We start from the raw sequence: 21,940 nt of genomic DNA on the forward strand, positions 1-21,940 counted from the left end.
CCTTTCCAAGGAGTTGGGCCTACCTGTCTCCACTGTTGGGAGCATCATCCGGAAGTGGAAGGCTTATGGAACTACTGTTAGCCTTCCACGGCCTGGACAGCCTTTGAAAGTTTCCTCCCGTGCCGAGGCCAGGCTTGTCCGAAGAGTCAAGGCTAACCCAAGGACAACAAGGAAGGAGCTCCGGGAAGATCTCATGGCAGTGGGGACATTGGTTTCAGTCAATACCATAAGTAACATACTCCACCGCAATGGTCTCCGTTCCAGACGAGCCCGTAAGGTACCTTTACTTTCAAAGCGTCATGTCAAGGCTCGTCTACAGTTTGCTCATGATCACTTGGAGGACTCTGAGACAGACTGGTTCAAGGTTCTCTGGTCTGATGAGACCAAGATCGAGATCTTTGATGCCAACCACACACGTGACGTTTGGAGACTGGATGGCACTGCATACGACCCCAAGAATACCATCCCTACAGTCAAGCATGGTGGTGGCAGCATCATGCTGTGGGGCTGTTTCTCAGCCAAGGGGCCTGGCCATCTGGTCCGCATCCATGGGAAGATGGATAGCACGACCTACCTGGAGATTTTGGCCAAGAACCTCCGCTCCTCCATCAAGGATCTTAAGATGGGTCGTCATTTCATCTTCCAACAAGACAACGACCCAAAGCACACAGCCAAGAAAACCAAGGCCTGGTTCAAGAGGGAAAAAAATCAAGGTGTTGGAGTGGCCTAGTCAGTCTCCTGACCTTAACCCAATTTAAAACTTGTGGAAGGAGCTCAAGATTAAAGTCCACATGAGACACCCAAAGAACCTAGATAACTTGGAGAAGATCTGCATGGAGGAGTGTGCCAAGATAACTCCAGAGACCTGTGCCGGCCTGATCAGGTCTTATAAAAGACGATTATTAGCTGTAATTGCAAACAAGGGTTATTCCACAAAATATTAAACCTAGGGGTTGAATAATAATTGACCCACACTTTTATGTTTAAAATTTATTAAAATTTAACTGAGCAACATAACTTTTTGGTTTGTAAGATTTATGCATCTGTTAATAAATCCTGCTCTTGTGTGAAGTTTGAAGGCTCTAACTTATTTGCATCTTATCAAACCTGCTAAATCTGCAGGGGGTTGAATACTACTTGTAGGCACTGTAATATGATGCACAGTTTACGGCTCTGCTTGAAGGTGCCAAACAAGAGGCCAGGTCCCCAGCTACCTCCAAGAGAGCAATCAGAGATCCGGATAAACCTTCGCTCTGAATAGTATATCTCAATTGTCAGACCAGCTCCACCTGAAGGAGCTAATTAATGAGACTCAGGTGGAGAGCAGACTCCCTGGAGACCCTGTGTTGCATTCCACCACGTGTCCAGCCATAAGGCTCTGTGCAGACCTGGTCTGCAACTAACTGAGGTCCCATTATGAGATGTAGCTTGGACAAATGGCCTTACTATAGCCTAGAGGTCCAAGGCCTAGCTGCTTATATGTGGAGCATATCTCAGCACATGAGGCTCTAGGCCCAGCATTGGCACCAAGGCATGAGGCTAGTATTAACCCAGAGGCCAGGCCCTGAACACAACATTCCAGCGTGCACTCACCTGTGCTGGCTCTACACCTGCTAGAAAGACAGGGGGAGCTGGTAACGCCGAGAGCCTACCATGGAGGGAAGTGGCGTTCGGTCAGGAATGTTGTATTACTGCCAGTGATTTCCTTTCCTGTGCCCCACGAGATCCAAGAAACTAGGCTGTTGCCTGTCTCGTTCTGCACTTCCGCGTTCTGCCGTGGAACGCACGCCGACCTTATGCTGACGTTGCCGGAGGCGCGGCGGCCTTCTCCACTGCATGTTTTCCGGAATTAGCCATGTTTTGCCGGCCGGCGTCCGAGCCGAGAGCCTCCCACCGGGAGGAGCGGCTCAACCCAGGAGCACGTCCGCTCGACTGGTCTCTGGGGCAGAGGGACTCCCCACCGGGGAGTGTCGGCCCTGGGCCCCTTGACAGGGGGAAGGATTGGACGCGCCGCACGATCCCCCTGAGCCCATCATGCAGGCTGGCTGAGGAACTTCTCCAAGAGGTGTCAGCCACGGTCCACCTGACAGCAGGGAAGAGAGGGCTGAGACCCCCAATCCCGTCTGGTACAACGAATGACGGCTGAGGGACCTCTCCCAGAGAGGAATCAGCCACAGACCACCTGCCAGGGGAATGGAAAGCAATAAATGTCCACAGGCTATCTTCGCTCTAAGAGCAACCTCTCATACAACCGTCCCCTGCCGGGACAGGAAAAACACTGGAGGGTGGAGGTGGGAGGGGCCTTTTAACCTCTCTCTGATCCTGTCCCACTATAGGGCAAGGAAGGACGTCCTCCATGGTGCTGTCCGGAGGGACGTAAGGGAAAATAATTATTTTTTATATAAAATAGTTTTCATTGCATAAAACAGACAAAACATAAAAACACGACCTAAATGAGGTATCGCTGTAACCGTACTGACCCGAAGAATAAAACCGCTTTACACCGTTCTGCCTGCGGTAAAATTGATAAACGCACTCCCCCAAAAGAAATTCATGAAACGCTGGTTTTTGTTCATTCTGCGTCCCAAAAATCGGAATAAAAAGCGATCAAAAAATGTCACGTGCCCGAAAATGGTACCAATAAAAACGTCAACTCGTCCCGCAAAAAATAAGACCTCATATGACTCGGTGGGTCAAAATACGGAAAAATTATAGCTCTCAATATGTGGTGATGCAAAAACTATTTTTACAATAAAAAGCGTCTTTTAGCATGTGACAGCTGCCAAACATAAAAACCGTCAAATAGTAAATCAAACCCCCCCGTTATCACCCCCTTAGTTAGGGAAAAATAATAAAATAAAAAAAATGTATTTATTTCCATTTTTCCATTAGGGTTAGGGGTGTGTTGGGGTTCGGGTTGGAGTTAGAATTGGGGGTTTCCACTGTTTGGGCACATCAGGGGATCTCCAAATGCAACATTGCGTCTGATCTCAATTCCAGCCAATTCTGAGTTGAAAAAGTCAAATGGTGCTCCTTCCCTTCCAAGCTCTGCCATGCGCCCAAACAGTGTTTTACCCCCACATGTAGGGTATCAGCCTACTTAGGACAAATTGCAAAACAATTTTTGGGGTCCAATTTCTCCTGTTACCCTTAGGAAAATAAAAATTGGGGGCAAAAATATCATTTTTGTGGAAAAAAATGATTTTTTTATTTTCACGTCCGAGCGTTATAAACTTCTGTGAAGCACTTGGGGGTTCAAAGTGCTCACCACACATCTAGATAAGTTCCGTGGGGGGTCTAGTGTCCAAAATGGGGTCACTTGTGGGGAGTTTCAATAGTTTAGGTACATTAGGGGCTCTCCAAAGGCAACATGACACCCGCAGACCATTCCATCAATGTCTGCATTCCAAAACGTCACTGCTTCCCTTCCGAGCCCCGACGTGTGTCCATACAGTAGTTTTCTCCCACATATGGGATGTCAGCGTACTCAGGACAAATTGGACAACAACTTTTGGGGTTCAATTTCTCCTGTTACCCTTGGGAAAATAAAAAAATTGGGGACTAATTGATCATGTTTGTGGAAAAAATATGAATTTTTTATTTTCACGCCCGGGCGTTATAAACTTCTGTGAAGCCCTGGGGGGTTCAAAATGCTCACCACACATCTAGATAAGTTCCTTAGGGGGTCTAGTTTCCAAAATGGTGTCATTTGTGGGGGGTTTACACTGTTTTGGTACATCAGGGGTTTTCCAATCGCGACATGGTGTCCGATCTCAATTCCAGCCAAAAACGTCAAATGGCGCTGCTTCCCTTCCGATCTCTGCCATGCTCCCAAATAGTGGTTTACCCCCACATGTGGGGTATCAGCGTGCTCAGGACAAATTGCACAATATCTTTTAGGGTGCTGTTACCCATGGCGTCCGATCTGAATTCCAGCCAATTTTGCATTGAAAAAGTCAAACGGCGCTCCTTCCATTCTGAGCTCTGCCATGCGCTGAAACAGTCGTTCCCCCCCACAAATCAGGTATCAGCGTACTCAGGACAAATTGCACAATAACTTTTGCAGCCCATTTTCTCCTGTTACCCTTGGTAAAATAAAAAAAATTGAACCTGAAGTATTTTTTTTGTGAAAAAAAGTTAGATGTTCATTTTTTTTTAAATATTCAAAAAAATTCCTGTGACGCACCTAAAGGGTTAATAAACTTCTTGAATGTGGTTTTGAGCACCTTAAGGGGTGCAGTTTTTAGAATGGTGTCACTTTTGGGTATTTTCTATCATATAGACCCCTCAAAATGGCTTCAAATGTGATGTGGTCCTAAAAATAAAATGGTGTTGTAAAAATGAGAAATCGCTGGTCAACTTTTAACCCTTATAACTTCCTAACAAAAAAAAATTTTGGCTCCAAAATTGTGCTGATGTAAAGTAAACATGTGGGAAATGTTAGTTATCAAGTTTTTTGTGTGCCGTATCTCTGTGATTTAAGGGCATAAAAATTCAAAGTTGGAAAATTGCGAAATTTTCAAAATTTTTGCCAAATTTCCGTTTTTTTCACAAATAAACGCAAGTTATTTTAATGAAATTTTACCACTAACATGAAGTACAATATGTCACGAGAAAACAATGTCAGAATCACCGGGATCCATGGAAGCGTTCCAGAATTATGACCTCATAAAGGTACAGTGGTCAGAATTGTAAAAATTGGCCCGGTCATGAACGTGCAAACCACCCTTGGGGGTGAAGGGGTTAATATTGTGTTGATCCAGGGAGCTAGTCTCATTGCCGTATGTTGAGTCGGGAAGGATTTTTTTCCCCCAATGTGAAGCTTACCGTTTGCCACATGGGTTTTTTTTTGCCTTCCTCTGGATCAACATGTTAGGGCAAGTTAGGATAGGATATGGGTTGAACTGGATGGACTTAAAGCCTTCCTTCAACCTTAATAACTATGTTACTATGTTACTTTTTGGGAGGTGGAAAGTATAAAAGAAAGAGCAATTTATTTAACAATGCTCACTATTCAGTTTAATTGATATTCACTTTATTGTCCAGATTGACATGATAATGACTAGAGTTGAGCGACTTTGGTCGGATCGGGTTTCGTGAAACCCGAATGAAACAAAATAAGTTTCAGATGAAACTCGTCCGACTAGAGCAAAAAAAGTCGGAGTTTCGTCCGACTTTTATTTCCCATTGACTTGCATTGGGGTGGGGTTTTGGACGAAACTCCGACTTTGTTTTGCTCTAGTCGGACGAGTTTCATCTGAAACTTATTTTGTTTCATTCGGGTTTCACGAAACCCGATCCGACCAAAGTCGCTCAACTCTAATAATGACGAATATATAATATACTGTATATTGAGAAAATTTATTGACTCGCGTATAAGCCTAGGGTGGAAAATGCAGCAGCTACTGGTAAATTTCAAAAATAAAAATAGATACCAATGAAAGTAAAATTAATTGAGACATCAGTAGGTTAAATGTTTTTGAATATCAATATTGAATCAGGAGCCCCATATAATGCTCCATACAGTTCATGATGGGCCCATAAGATGCTCCATACAAAAATATGCCCCATATAATGCTGCATAAAGGTTAATGATGGCCCCATAAGATGCTCCATACAAAAATATGCCCCATATAATGCTGCATAAAGGTTAATGATGGCCCCATAAGATGCTCCATACAAAAATATGCCCCATATAATGCTGCATAAAAGTTAATGATGGCCCCATAAGATGCTTCTTATTAAAATATGCCCCATACAATGCTGCTTAAAAAAAAAAAAAAAAAAAATTATAATATGGACATACTCCCCTCTCGTCGCTGCCCGCTGCTCCTCAGCGTCGCCAGCTCTCTGCAGTGACTGTTCAGGCAGAGGGTGCACACTAACCACGTCATCGCGCCCTCTGAGCTGAACGTCACAGTCAGAGGACCCGGAAGACCACACAGTGGTGCAATGGGGACAGGTGAATATCGCATTGCTCACCCTCCCGATGCTGCATATCAGTCTCTGCATCTCAGGGGCCAGCATTTCTCTTCCTGTCTTCCTTCCAGTGCTGAGCGGTCAGTGATACCGCTCATTAAAGTAATGAATTTGCGCTCCACGCCTATGGGAGCGGAGACGTGTGCAAATACAAAATTTGTAGCTAAAATATTTTTCTTATTATTTTCACGGCTCTACACTATAAACTTCTGTGAAGCAAAACTAAAGGAAAAACAATGTGTGTATATACCCTAATGAAAATAAGTAAGTAAAAAAGCAAGTGCATTAAATAACATAGGGTACTTGGTAAACACGGTTTTGATCAAAAAAGTATAAAGCTGTCCCACCACGGCAAGGTGTACCCATTTGAGACAGTAACTACACTAACGGTAAAACCTACTTAGTGTGAATAGTGGCAGAGTCTCTGGGTCCCAAACTGACACCCAGCTTCAGAGGGACGGCGCATGCGCAGATTCAGATCTCGTCCCGAGATCTCGGGGCGAGATTCAAATCTCGGCAACGAGATCTCGCCCCCGAGACCTCGCGATGAGATCTGAACCTGCGCCGTCCCCGGACCGGCAGCCATCTTCCCGGCGTACATGTTCCCGGAGGCCACCGCAACATGGCGGCGGCCAGCAAGGGATGTGCGGGGGCCTCCGGGCTTGGAGGAAATGCCGGCGGAGCCGCCGCCCCTGCATCGGAGCACAGCCCGCTGCCACCACCACACTACAGAGCCCCTGCGGCACCCGCACCAGCCTCGGAGGTTAGTACATTGCGACCATAAGACGCACCCCCCCCACTTTCCCCAAAAATTTTGGTGGAAAAAAGTGCGTCTTATGGTCCGAAAAATACGGTATTTATTTATTTTCATTAGGGTATACTGTATACACACATTGTTTTTTCCTTTGGTTTTGCTTGCTTTTATGGCCAGTGTGAACATGCAAAACATCATGCATGTCATTCAAGTCTACGCCAGTTCAGTTTTTTTGTTTAACTTCTGTGAAGCACCTGTGGGTTCAAGGTGTTCAATACTCATCTAGATAAGTACCCTGAGGGGGTCTAGTTTCCGAAATAGTGTCACTTGTTGGGGGTTTCCACTGTTTGGGCATATCAGGGACCCTCCAAACATGACATGGCGTCTGCTAATTATTCCAACATATTTTACATTCAAAACAAAAAGTCAAATGGCGCTTCTTCCCTTCCGAGCCCTGCCGTGTGCCCAAACAGTAGATTTCCCCCACATATGGCATGTTGGGATGCTCAGGAGAAATTGCACAACAAAATGTATGGTCCATTTTCTCAAGTTACCCTTGCAAAAGTAAAAAGATTTAGGTCTAAAGGAAAATTTTGGTGAAAGAAAAGTAAAAATTTATTTTTTCCTTTCACATTCCAAAAAAAATCCTTTGAAGCACATGAAGGGTTAATAAACTTCTTGAATGTGGTTTTGAGCACCTTGAGGGGTGCCGTTTTTAGAATTATGTCGTTGTGTATTTTCTGTCATATAGACCCCCTCAAAGTGACTTCAAATGTGAAGTGGTCCCTAAAAAAATGGTTTTGCAAATTTTGTTGTAAAAATGAGAAATCGCTGGTCAACTTTTAACCCTTATAACTTCCTAACTAAAAAAAAAAAAATTATGTTTCCAAAATTGTGTTAAGTAGACATGTGGGAAATGTTATTTATTAACTATTTTGTGCGATAGGACTCTCTGATTTAAGGGCATAAAAATTCAGGCATTGTTTTTCTTCGTATGCAGCATTTACCATGTAATATGAATAATGATATAGTGCTAGAACATTCGTTATTACTGATCCAGTGATGCCAAATAAGTTAGCAAAAAAAAAGTTGGGGGAAATTGATGACTATATCATCAAGTCAGTAATATTGACATGTAGCCTCTTAGACCTCACTTACTATAGGATCTATTAGGCTACGGTGCATAGCCGACCCACAGGCCACTGTTAGGCCTCAGGATGCCATAGCAACCCTTCAGCACCTACAATTGTGCCGTGGGGGTGACAATGGCCTGTCAGATTGAACCCTCTTCCTCTGTTAACCCCCTCATATGCCGCTACATGAGGACGAGTTGAAAGGACTGTCAGCACAGAACAACTGTTTAAATCCTGCCACTTGGTGCTTCACGGCAGGTCTAAGTTTATATATACCCCCCCCACCTGCTTGTTGTTCCTCCATCTCCACCCCCTTTCTTTGATTGACAGTTCTGGCTTCTTAGAGCCAGAGAAGGGAAGAGACAGGTGGGAAACAGGCCGGTTGGAAAGGTGTATATTAATGATGGCTCGCCATGCAGCACCGAGAACCTGTGCCTTGTTTGAACAGTCATTCTGTGCCGACAGAGTCCCGTTAAACTCCTGGGGTTGGCGAGAATAGCGGAGAGAGAAGTTACAGCCTGGCAGTGTGTATCACGCCTGATTACACCGGTACAGATGTTGCCCCTGTACTATGATCGGCATGATGGAGAATTTTTCGTACGGTGAACAGTGGTAAGACTTCAGCTGCAGCAGTCGCTCAGAGCAGCTGGTGGATATTGCATATTCCTCCGTCAGAATAAATCTACAATGGGGGCACTTACTTTTTGAAGACCTCTTGATCTCATCACTGTCAATGTTCGCCATGGCCTAGAGGAGGTATAGGAAAGAAAAAAGACGTCTTTAATAAAACCAAACGTCAGACTGAGTTCTGTTAAACAACATAAAATCTATCATTTACAAAAGGCGCCAACCAGTTTCCCATCAGGACAGCGGAGCCGGCGATGTGTTGCGGTATCATTACCGCGTCGACCTGGGATTTATGGCACATTACACATGAAATACCAGCGAGGTACATTATTCCACTACATCAGCCCAGGACGCCACATAATCCACTGAACTCCACAAGGCTGATCGAGATCAAAGGAGCTGGACCCCCATCACACATCAAAGCGTGCAACCTACCGAGCAGAAGGGACCACGATGGAAATAGGAAGGGGGCTTCATTCAGGATTAAGGGGAACATCAAGTGTATATTTTTATTTAGCACCTGACTGTCATTACTGCACCTGTTAGCTTTCTGGAGGCCATTTCTGTACCACCCAAACATATCCCCCACAGCAGTGAAGTCTGGGCTCTCCGCTGGTCTCCAAGCTTCCTCATCTGGCAGGGATAGGCATGGGACTGCTGCTGCCAATCACTGGCCAGTGACTGGTTGCAGAGGTCACATCAATACAACCAGAATAATCTATTCTGGTTCTACAGACATGTGATCACTGTAGCCAATAACTGTCCGCAGCGGTACCACGGAGCTCGGAGATATGGAGGAATCGGAAAGCGGAAAATCACAGACCCACAGACTTACACTGCCGATTTTGATCCAAACATGTTGTGCAATATTGGACGACAGGCCTCTGCAATTTGCATGGACCTCTAGGTCTGGGAAGGAAAACAAAACAAAACAAAAAAAAAAAAAAAACAGACATGTGAATGGCACTATAAATAATCATGTACAAGTGATCTCCACAAAAAAACATGGATAGCACTCCAGGAAAAACAGACGTCTTTATGAGAATTAACTATTCTTTAGCCTCCCCTCCACTCTGGCCGACGTCCGTCCCAGCACTGACTGGTGAGCCGTAAAATCCACCACATCCGACCGGGCAGTAAGAGAAATGTATAATGTAAAGAAGTAGAGAATACCAGCAATGCTTTATAGGGCAATCTTTTTTTTTTTTTTGGGAAAACACATCCCCCAGTTGCAGTTGTGTGCGCTTTATTCGCCCTCCCCAGTATGAGTGCCGAGTCTCCGCCACCCAGGGCCGTATTTGGCCTTCATCCTGCCCTAGGCGCTTTTCGTGGTCGCACTCCTTACTGACGTCACACACTGAGTCTGTGCACACGACATCTATTTAAGGAAGATCTACTCTGTAAAAGCTTTAATAAAAAACACTAATTAAGCACTAAAAGCATGAACGTCTGCACTCGCTGCGCACAGGTTCAGTCTTTTGAGCGTTTTTCTAACACCTTCAGCTTCTCAAAGTCATCAAGAGATTAAAACAGGTGACCTAGCCTTTGCTTCAGTGAGGAGAGGCCTAGTGATATAGAGACCTGCTGTCTGCTCATTCACCCCTCCTCTTTACTGAAGGTGAGCGAGCCTGCAGCCACATTGTGTGCACCCACACTGACACTTGGAGCGCGCTGCTGCACTCATCCAGTGTCGCTGGTTTCACACTTTTTTTTTCCAAATCAGGCAAAATCAGGTTTTTCAGCCAAATCCTGATCCTTTCAGGATCCAGTTTTTGCTCATTCACTTTAATGGTGTCAGGTAGAATCCAGTTACTCCAAGTTGCTTCCTGACACCATAAAACTAGATCCTGAAAGGATCAGGATTTGGCTGGAAAACCTGATTTTGCCTTACTTGAAAAAAACACAAGTGAGAAACCAGCCTCAGTGAGTAAGCGCAGACTTGCAAGCTAACTTTACACAGCACTCACTTTTACTAACAGAGCGCTAACAATAAAGACAGGTTTTAGTATACAAATACGAGTGCTGCAAAACACCCTCATTTGCATATTAAAGTAGATTTTACTTTATTGCGCCAATAAAAACTATTCTATTGCAGCAGCCTGCCCTGTTCACCAGTATACAGCAGCAGCCCCACCTGTTCACCAGTATACAGCAGCAGCCCCACCTGTTCACCAGTATACAGCCTCACCTGTCAACAGCCTCCTCTGTTCACCAGTATACAGCAAACTCACCTGTCGACAGCCTCCCCTGTTCACCAGTATACAGCAGCAAACTCGCCTGTCGACAGCCTCCCCTGTTCACCAGTATGCAGCAGCAGCCTCACCTGTCAACAGCCTCCCCTGTTCACCAGTATACAGCACTAGCCCCACCTGTTCACCAGTATATAGCCTCACCTGTCAACAGCCTCCTCTGTTCACCAGTATACAGCAGCAAACTCACCTGTCGACAGCCTCCCCTGTTCACCAGTATACAGCAGCAGCCTCGCCTGTCAACAGCCTCCCCTGTTCACCAGTATACAGCAGCAAACTCACCTGTCGACAGCCTCCCCTGTTCACCAGTATACAGCAGCAGCCTCGCCTGTCAACAGCCTCCCCTGTTCACCAGTATACAGCAGCAAACTCACCTGTCGACAGCCTCCCCTGTTCACCAGTATACAGCAGCAGCCTCGCCTGTCAACAGCCTCCCCTGTTCACCAGTATACAGCAGCAAACTCACCTGTCGACAGCCTCCCCTGTTCACCAGTATACAGCAGCAGCCTCGCCTGTCAACAGCCTCCCCTGTTCACCAGTATACAGCAGCAAACTCACCTGTCGACAGCCTCCCCTGTTCACCAGTATACAGCAGCAGCCTCGCCTGTCAACAGCCTCCCCTGTTCACCAGTATACAGCAGCAGCCTGCCCTGTCAACAGCCTCCTCTCACCAGTATACAGCAGCCAGGAGAGGTGCCGGCTAGTCCGTGCCATTATCGCATGAGTTATACAGCAGTGTGACTCCAACCTTACAGTGATACCCGGGGATTAAACCGTCCTGTGGTTGTTTTTTAATCTTTATTTTTTTTTAGCTTTTAGTCACTGTTATGCTTGTGCTCAGGGGCTGCCTGTGGGGGTCTGTATGTGATCCCTCACTGACTTACCCCCTACTATACATAATGAAAAAAAAATTATTATATATATATTCCCCTTCTGGAGGCACACACCAGCGGTGGCCCCTGCGATGCAGCATGATCACATATGTAATGTGTATGATTCATTCATTTGTCCTGAAATGAAACAAAAAGAGGGATTTTTGGTACTCACCGTAAAATCTTTCTTGGAGCCTTCATTGGGGGACACAGGTTACCATGGGTGTATGCTGCTGCAGCTAGGAGGCTGACACTATGCAAAATAGGAAAAATAGCACCTCCCCCGGCAGTATATACCCACCGACAGGCACCAAGTACCTCAGTTGGTGAAAAAAGCAGTAGGAGAAGTAACATGAACTCACAAATGTGTACCAACCCAACAAGACGCTTGTAGGCCCAACACGGTACAACTTAAACAGGGAGGGTGCTTTGTCCCCCAATGAAGGCTCCAAGAAAGATTTTACGGTGAGTGAGTACCAAAAATCCCTCTTTCTTTATCGCTTCATTGGCATACACAGGTTACCATTGGACATCCCAAAGCAGTCCCAAGGGTGGGAAAATGAACTTAGGCTACGTGAAGAAAGGACTTAGGTTGGTCGTTGTGCTTCCGCCGCCTGCGGTACCTTTCTACCTAAACCTGCATCGGACGAGGCCTGGGTATGAACCCTGCAGGACCTCGCAAGGGTGTGCAAGGACGACCAGGTCACAGCCCTGCATTATCTGTAGTGTCAAAGCTTGGTGACAGACAGCCCAAGAAGCCCCTACAGCTTGGGTGGGGTAAGCTCTCACTCCCGGAAGGGGACGTTTCTCCTGAACACGTTATGCTTCCAGTATCGCAGAACGGATGCAACAAGCAACTGTGGAATTGGAAGCTAGGAGCCCCTTCCGGCGACCTTTAGCGATACAATGGAAAACATTGTTGACGTTGCACCATTGGAAAAAAGCTTTCCATTACCTATGGTAAATGCGGGAGGAGGCTGGTTTACTAGCTCTGATCATGGTCTAAATAACCTGGTGGGAAAAACCCTGATCCCCTCAGAACCACACCTCAACTTTCATGTTAAACTCAGAAACCTTACGAGGAAAGATCTGGATGGTCTGGAAGCCTTAAGGTGTCCGAGAGCATGCTCACCAGCTATGCATACCAAGGTCGTCTTGGTCAGTCTGGTGCTATCAGAATGACTTGAAAGCTTTCTGATTTTTTTTTATCCCTCTTGAGATCCAGGCAAGGTGGAAACAGATAAGGAGATCGAAACTGGGACCATGGAATCACCAGTGCTTCGCAATCGATGGCCAGAGGGTCCCTGGACCTGGCTACAAATCCAGGGAACCACAACTCAAGACGCCATGAGGTCGACATCCGAAGTACCCCAACGATGACAGATCGGGCTGAAGATCGTGGGATGGAAAGACCACTCGCCTGATGCTAGGCCCTAGCGGCTTAGGAAGTTGGCCACCCAATTTCCCACCCCCAGGATTGAACGGCTGAGATGGCCAAGATGTAACGTTCTGACGAACGTAGGATCCTTGCCATTTCTATCATTACCCGTTTGCTGCGAGATTCTCCTCAGCGGGTTATGTACGCCATAGCTGTGGCGTTTTCCGAATGAATGCGGACTGGTTTGCATGCGAGAAGAGCCTGCCAGTGGAGGAGGGCAAGGAAGATTGTGTGTTTCCGCCCGGTTTCGAACCAGGGACCTTTCACGTGTTAGGTGAACGTGATAACCACTACGCTACAGAAACTTCCATCTTTGATTTCCAGAAGGGCTTCTTGAGGGATTCAGTGCCCTTGCGCTGTTTTCTGATGGAAAACCGCTCCCCACACGAAAGGACTGGCGTCGGTGCTGATGACCTGCCACGGAAGAGGGAGAAAGGATCTCTCGTGCAGGACTGACGAAGGCAACGTCCCCCAGGTCAGGGATTGCCTCACCTTGAGAGGCCGGAGTATGGGTCGGTCCAGAGAGACTGAAGACTTGTCCCAGGCAGAGAGTAGGGACAGGTGAAAAGGGCGGCTATCATCTACCCTAGGACCCTCATGCAGGACCAAAGGGGAATAAGGATTGGGCGTTTCAGGGATCGAATTCCCTTTGAGAGAGCAGAAAACTTGTCCTTCGCAAGGAACACCCAGGCCAGGTTCATGTGGAACTCCATGCCCAGGGAAAACTAGTCGCTGAGTAGGGTACAGAGTGGACTTCTCCCAGATGATTATCCAGCCGAGGCGGGTTCAGAGTGCCCAGAGTAATCTGCAGATTCTGAACGCATTCTCGGAGGGACGGCCTTTCATTAACAGATCGTCCAGGTAAGGGATAATTAGAATCCCCCTGGAGCGAAGGATGGCTATGATAGCTGCCACGACCTTTGTGAGGACCCTGAGGCCGAAGGGAAGAGCCGAGAATTGGCAGTGATCCTCCTGGATCTCATATCGAAGGAACCTTTGGTACTGTACCAAATAGGGATGTGGAAATACGCCTCCAGAATGTGTACAGAGTAGAGGAATTCCCCCGGCTCCATGGAGGCGATCACCGAGCATAAGGACTCCATCCTGAAGTGATGGCTCCGAACGTGGCGATTCAGTAATTTGAGGTCCAGGATTGGGCTGAGCGAGCCGTCCTTTTTTTTTTTTCTTTTTTTCGGGATTACGAAGAGATTCGAGAAGAACCCTGAAAACAGTTTGTTTGGAGGAACGGGTACGAATACTCCGGTGGATAGGAGGGAAAAAACAGCATGGAGGAAAACTGGTGTCTGAGTTGGCTGTTTTGGTGGGCGAGACAGAAAGAAGTGTCTCACTGGGAGGGAAGAAATTCTATCTTGTAACCGGAAGTGATGATTTCCCTTACCCAGGCGCCGTCGACAACCAACAGCCACTCGTCCCTGAAGGAAAGAAGTCTGCCTCCCACCCTGGAAAGACCTCCAGCTGGGGGTGACCCGACATTTGGAAGAGAATCTGTTGGAGCGGGAACCAGAGGGCTTGGGGGTCCTGCCCTTTGGTCTCCAGTGGGGCGAGGGTTTGAATGAAAGTCTCTTCCGCACTTCCGGAGGTAGAAGGGCGGTCCCGCCGTGAGGATCTTTCTGAAGAAGGGAAAGGTCGAGAGAACCTAAACGGCCGGGGAGCCTTCCTGTTAAAAAAGGAGTTGGACCTGGCCTGAGGAAGAGAGGTCCTCTTACCCCCCTGTTGCATGACATATTATCTGGACCAGCCTGGCTCAAGAGCCTGGAACTTTACAAGGCCAGGTTGGAGAGCGACTTCTTAGAGATGGTGTTTTCAACCAAAGGATGCGGAGTATGGCCACGATATTACTGTTTGCTCTTGCGGAACACCCGGCTGCATCCACTGAGGCAGCTAGAAGGTATTTGGTGGCATGATCAATTTGGTCCGCTAATTCAGATAGCTCATCTTGAGGAGCTGACGCTAAGATACCCTTACAAATTATCTTTGCCCAGGCTTAGATGGCTTTCGCCACGCAAGTTGAGGCGAAGTTGGGACAGAGAGAGGGCGCCAATGGCCTCAAAAATAAATTTGGACAGTAATTCGGTCTGTCGAATCCTTTAGGCTAGTTTCACATTAGCGGTTTTTGCGCAGCGCATCGTGCGCATAAAAAACGCAAAGAAAAACGCAAAACAAACGCGCGTTTTTTAGCGTCATGCGTACGCTGATGCGTCAGAAAAACACAGCGTTGCTTGCGCTTTACATGCGTTTTTGCATGCGTTTGCGTTTTTTTATGCGCATGCGTTTTTAGGTGTGACATTTTTTCCATTGTCTAGACCACATTCCAGACTTGTTTACCTCAAAAATGCATACGCAAAAAACCGCAAGCGTGCGCAAGACCATGCGCACGCATGTGTTCCCATAGACTTCAATGTGTTGTTTTTGCGCATTCCGTGCGCATGTGTTTTTTTGACGAGACAGGGCGGACCAAAAAATGCAACATGTTGCGTCTGGCGCGAAAGACAAAAAAAACGCATGCGCACGAAAACGCAAGTGTGCGCAAGACCATGCGCACGTCATGCTAAACATGGGTGCACGGGTGCGCACGATGCTCTGTGCACAAAAGCGCTAATGTGAAACCAGCCTTAGTGACGCACCGTCCGGTAGCGATAGAACTGTCTTGGAAGACAGGCGAGAAACCGGCAGAACCACCTTAGGGGACTCAGCCCACTTTGAGAGGAGCACGTCTAGATGATTTTGTCCTGAAAAATGCTTTTCTGGATTTTCCGAATGTTTGCTCAAGTTAGCCTCGAACTCTTATTGATTTGGAAAGGTTCAGGAGGGAGGAAGGATCTCATCCTCCTTTAGCTTGAGTGTTTGGGTAATAGCCAATATAAGGCTATCTACCATGTACATGAGGACTGTATCTGAGTCATACCCGGACTGTGAATCTATATCTGACCCAAGGGCCTCCTCAGAGAGGGGATTTGGGACAAAGAGAGCAGCCTGGATTTTACGGAGGGTCCTGGTGAGCTGGAAGAAGAGCGGAACAAAGCCCTCTTCCTTCAACTCCTACCCGGTCTGTCCCTTTGGAGGATGCGGTCAGGTGCTGGCGAATCGCCGTGAGAGGCGGTCGGAGCACTGGTGGCTGTAGATAGCTGGTAGACATTCAAGGACCTGGACCAGGGACTGTCATTCCTTAGTCAAGTCTGTAACTGACTGAGACCTTGTTATGGCCCACCCTGGGGGAGGGAGGAGTGCTCTCATCCCTGGAATCGGCGCGCTCCTGTGGACTGCAGGACGGGCAGAAAGGAGATGATTGACCGGGGGGTCCACTTTCTGTTACAGCGTGCACAGGTGTAGTGAATTATTGTGCTGCGTTATAGCAGGACGTGTTAGGTAAAAGTATTGCAGAGGAGCGCTGTTTATTGACGCAGGGAAAAATTCAGAGCCTACCCAGTACTAGCGATCTGCAGCAGACCAGGTTGTGTCCCCCAAGCTCTGGGCTGCCAGAACTGCGCACAAGATGCTGAGCCGAGTTGTAGAAGAGAAAGGACCTTTGTGGTGGGTGTGATTTAGCAGCCACGCTACGTGATAGGCTGCCGGCTGTAGGGGCGGTAACTCAGTAAGGAAGGCGCCCTCGAGACATGCTGAGCTGGAAGGGGGCGTGCACTATGCAGCCATCTTGCTTCGAGTATGAGGAGAAGAAAGAGGTGCCAAAGGAGCGTGCGCAGAACAGGGGGCGTGGTTAAAGGAAGCCCCTGTGAAAATGAAAGTAAAAACCGCCGAAGCCGGCGCATGGTACTCAGGCAACGCGCCTGTGTGGTCGTGATGCTGCAATGGTGTTGCCGATGCCCGACGGGCGATATATGCAGCACGGACACCGGTCGGGCCGGGAGCTGGGTGAGCTATGCGGCTGCTGTTAAGAAAGGGTGGTAATTTTTAAAATGAGCGCGGCCAAAAAGGGGGGGGGGGGGGCTCGCTGATAGAAGTCTACGGTACCAGAGCAGCTCTATGTGGAGCGTCCGTCTTCTTTCCGGCTTAAGTATATGATGAGGAGGCATACCACAGGGGCCCATGGCTGGAGAGGGTCGCTGGGAGACAAGATCCTCCTTCCCGCACTGTCCCTACAGTGCAGAAGTTGGCATTAACCCCTTCAGCGAAGGGGGAAGGTCACCGCCGGTGAACACCATCTTCCTCTCAGCCCTCTCCAGAGAGAGGGGTGAGGAGGGGAATTAGCATGGACTAGCCACCAGTCATCGCCCAAGAGTACCCGTGAGGGTGGTAGGGGATAGATTCCTGCCTGAGGGATGCGGTGTGGACGACACCACACTGCTAGCTCAGCCGCACAATATGGGAAGGCAGGGTGAGAACTGACACCCGGTTTCCCCGAAGCTGTATCTGAAAGATAAATGGAAAAAGGTTAATAAAAACACAACAAAACCTGAAAGAAGAAAGGGTTATCTGCGGATCTCGGAAGATCCCGGTCCGCCTCCTACAGACACCAAGCACAAACTGAGGTACTTGGTGCCTGTCGGTGGGTGTATACTGCCGGGGAAAGAGCTATTTTTCCTATTTTGCATAGTGTCAGCCTCCTAGCAGCAGCAGCATACACCCATGGTAACCCGTGTCCCCCAATGAAGCGATAAAGAAAATGAGTTTGATAATGACGCCGGCCGCGTCTGTGCAGTTGCAGCTATTGGTGTATATAAAGGTGATCGACAGCTCCTCCAAGATGGCGCTGCCAGCACCTGTGCAGCTGTAGGAGATATATGTAACATTCAGTACATAAAGTAGGGGGCACTGAGGGTTCAGTGACCAGACAAAAGCTGAAGCCGTACTGATGAAACCTAAGCAACAGGCCGCCCTGTAGCTCAGGCACATCATTAAAGCGAACCTGTCACATGTTTTGGCCGATATAAGATGCGGCCACTGCCTTTCAGGGCTTGTCTACAGCATTCTGTAATGCTGTGTATAAGCCCCCGGTCCGACCTGAAAGATAAGAAAAATTACTTAAATTATACTCACCCGGGGGGCGGTGCAGTCCGATGGGTGTCGCAGGTCCGGGTCCTCCCATCTTCTTATGATCGCCGCCCTCCTGCTTGCTTCACTGCTCCCCACCCTCATGCTCCTGCGCAGGTGTACGTCTCTGCCCTGTTGAGGGCACAGGAAAGTACTGGATTATAGAATGCTGTAGATAAGCTCTGATGGTGACTGCATCGGCCAAAACTGCTGACAGGTTCGCTTTAACTCAACAACAAGCACAAGACGGATTTCATCCCCAGGTATCAGTGTAAGGCCGGGGTCAGACTAGCGTATGGCATCGGATGCAATATGCTAATTAATTTCTCCATCTCCTCCATTGCCGGGGTCAGCATATATCACCCAGCACTCGGATGATAGCAGAGTGATGTGCGTTGTCTCACTCGCACCCATAGACTTATATCGGGGCAAGTGAGCCGACACTCGGTGACAATCGCTGCATGCTGCGATTTCACTCGCACGTAGAATATGGCCGAGAAAAAAACCGGTGATGGGAGCTGCCCCATAGATGAATACTGGTCAAAGTGCTATGCAATGTTTAATCACATAGCACCTGTCTGTACTCATTGCTAGTGTGACGCCGGCCTAACCAGTATAACGGCGCCGACCTGACACTGGAGGTCTCTGTGCACAATCCTGATCACAGTGGCACTTTAATTATGCTGTTTATGTCGCATAGGACACGCCGGGGCCGGCCCTTGTACATCCACCGCACACGCCGGGGACTGATATATATACACACATGACATATGTGAAATTATGGGATGCAAACATACACATTTATAATTATATGAGAACACACATGCACGGTCACCCACACTGCAAAAGACACGCACAAGACGATAAAAGACAGGAAAAACACACACATGCACACTCACACACACGGGAAATCACACATGCACGCTCACATACATGGGAAATCACACACATGCACGCTCACACACGAGAAAACATATGCATGCTTACAAGCATAGGAAAAAACACATTCTAACCTGCCATGTTTAATTCATAATTTGTAAAATGCAACTCCCCGACCCCCTCCGAAAAGACAACAGATTTCCTGGATTGTCTAATGGAGGGGAGGTTAAAAACACACTCTCTTCCATGTCTCGGTGCCACCCCCGCCCTAGGCAAGTGCCCTCCAGGGCCTAGTGGCAAATACGGCCCTGCCACCACCCGGTGTCTGTTATTGTCTGAGTGCTGACGTAACGTTTACAGCGCTGCAGCCAATCACGGACCTCCTGCTCTCATTGATCACTGCGCGGCCACCACTGTAGTCATACAGAAGACACTGGGAGAAGAGATGAAGCCTCAGTGCATGCGACCAAACTTACTAGACTTTATGGGGAAGAAAGGTTTGATGTCCTGAACGGGCACGGCAAGAGACAGGCCTCTTACACCAACGTGCCTTTTATTAACACAGGTGAAAAGTCAGTCAGTCTTGCCTCCTTAGTGACCACCAATACGTCCATCTTGTGCCACGACTACACCCCGCACATTCACACAGGTCACCCATAGTAAAGGCACGAATCGTGCCCGATGTGACGGCGTATAGCTTGGTCAGTGATGGAGAGAAGGGACAAGGTGGCAGGACAGGAGCAGAATATCGGGTTATCCCGACCCTCAGACTCCTCGGAGGGCATGTGCACACCGTGCGGGACATTTCTGCCTCTCTGGACAGGAAAAACACCTGCAACAACATTGCACTGAGTGAAGTCAATGGTGAGAAACACAGAACAATATTTTCTGCACGAGACCCGAGGATTCTCATCCGCTCTGCTGGTGTCAGGAAACCCTGCAGGTTTTCCTAGAACAGCTGCGTGGCAAAAAATACCACACCAAATCTGCAACGTGTGCACAAGCCCTAGGAGTGCCGATGTTAGAGGTCACATTTTTGGGGTAAATTCTAACAACAATGATTAACTATAGAACATATTTGCTCATCTGTAGGTTGGAATAAACCCGCCACGTGCTGCACTGTGACGCCTCCTTCAGCCTGGTGCGCCCAAGTACAACCACTGCGGCCTTGCAGAAAGGGAGACACAGAGGAGCCCCGATCAGACGCCCGGTGGGGGCCCAGTGATCACACACTAATCACCCGTCACACACTGGGGGGTTAACGAAACAAGACAAAATGTGCACACACTAAAAACCACGACTGTGCTGATTTCATTACAGCCTGGTCATAAATTAGGGCAATAATAATAATAAATGCAGTTGCCAACAGCAACCAAGATTTGATTCACTGTTCAAACCTGCAGCCTGAGTGGTTGCTAGGGGCAATCGACTCATCACGTGACTTCAGAGAGAGGGGGGGGGACGTAGCAGCTCAAGACGAAAGTAAGCGAAGCCCGAGAAATTCAACTACCGAACGGGAGAAGAACTACAGCGCGAAACTCCAGAGTAACCGCTTCCCTTATTGCCGGCCACATTGTTACCTCAGGCTCGATGCTCAGAGGGCCGTCTCCTTGCAGCACCTCCATGCTGTCCGTAGAGAGAGCCATGGTCTCCGTGCCAGCAGCCCTGGGAACCCGGCCCGCGGGAAATACAGCAGCACCGTAGTCTACGACCATGCACGTGACCGGAGACGTCACTACGCGTGAACCAATGAACCGCTGCGATTGCGCATACTCGAAGATTAGGCTCCTGATTGGTTAGAAGATTGGCCGTTTACGTTCTGATTGGTGGATACGGACGGGGCGCTTTTCCGGACACAAGAGGTCTGTTAGACTGACACAGAACTATCTCTCGGTGGCCATGTTGTTGTAGTCCTGTAATTTCTCCATATTTCCCCTTATCACGTCATGTATCCTGTTGGCTTGTATCAGTTATTGGGCATGAGCACTGCACCTCCTGCTGTACCCCTTGCTGCACCTCCTGATGTATCCCCCTGCTGTACCCCCCTGCTGCACCTCCTGCTGTATCCCCCTGCTGTACCCCCCTGCTGCACCTCCTGATGTATCCCCCTGCCGTACCCCTTGCTGCACCTCCTGCTGTACCCCCTGCTGCACCTCCTGATGTATCCCCCTGCTGCACCTCCTGCTGTACCCCTTGCTGCACCTCCTGCTGTACCCCTTGCTGCACCTCCTGCTGTACCCCTTGCTGCACCTCCTGCTGTACCCCTGCTGCACCTCTTGTTGTACCCCCTTGTTGCACTTCCTGCTGTACCCCCTGCTGCACCTCCTGCTGTACCCCCCTGCTGCACCTCCTGCTGTATCCCCTGCTGCACCTCCTGATGTATCCCCCTGCTGCACCTCCTGATGTATCCCCTGCTGCACCTCCTGATGTATCCCCTTGCTGCACCTCCTGATGTATCCCCTGCTGCACCTCCTGATGTATCCCCCTGCTGCACCTCCTGCTGTACCCCTTGCTGCACCTCCTGCTGTACCCCTGCTGCACCTCTTGTTGTACCCCTTGTTGCACTTCCTGCTGCACCTCCTGCTGTACCCCCTTGCTGCACCTCCTGCTGTACCCCCTTGCTGCACCTCCTGCTGTACCCCTTGCTGCACCTCCTGATGTACCCCTTGCTGCACCTCCTGATGTATCCCCTTGCTGCACCTCTTGTACCCCTTGTTGCACTTCCTGCTGTACCCCTTGCTGCACCTCCTGATGTATCCCCTGCTGCACCTCCTGATGTATCCCCCTGCTGCACCTCCTGCTGTACCCCTGCTGCACCTCTTGTTGTACCCCTTGTTGCACTTCCTGCTGCACCTCCTGCTGTACCCCCTTGCTGCACCTCCTGCTGTACCCCCTTGCTGCACCTCCTGCTGTACCCCTTGCTGCACCTCCTGATGTACCCCTTGCTGCACCTCCTGATGTATCCCCTTGCTGCACCTCTTGTACCCCTTGTTGCACTT

General features: G+C 48.6%; 1 protein-coding gene across 2 annotated transcripts in view; it reads right to left on the bottom strand.

Moving 5' to 3' along the window:
• The window catches only part of E2F6 (E2F transcription factor 6), a 42,316-nt gene extending 21,639 nt beyond the window's left edge, over window positions 1-20,677 (bottom strand). The window contains exons 1-2 of one of the 2 annotated variants that reach the window (XM_073568235.1): window positions 20,522-20,677; window positions 8,568-8,613 (exon numbers count right to left, since the gene is read on the bottom strand). In XM_073568235.1, coding sequence (XP_073424336.1) covers window positions 8,568-8,613; window positions 20,522-20,656 — 181 coding nt within the window. In that variant the 5' untranslated portion in view covers window positions 20,657-20,677. Of the gene's footprint in view, window positions 1-8,567; window positions 8,614-18,068; window positions 18,183-20,521 lie in introns of those variants that run through there. The other variant, XM_073568236.1, reaches the window with a different exon arrangement.
• Window positions 20,678-21,940: the final 1,263 nt, after the last annotated feature.

The sequence above is a fragment of the Dendrobates tinctorius genome, unplaced genomic scaffold (assembly GCF_039654945.1).
Source record: "Dendrobates tinctorius isolate UK_male_01 unplaced genomic scaffold, ASM3965494v1 ptg000021l, whole genome shotgun sequence".
Taxonomy (NCBI): domain Eukaryota; kingdom Metazoa; phylum Chordata; class Amphibia; order Anura; family Dendrobatidae; genus Dendrobates; species Dendrobates tinctorius.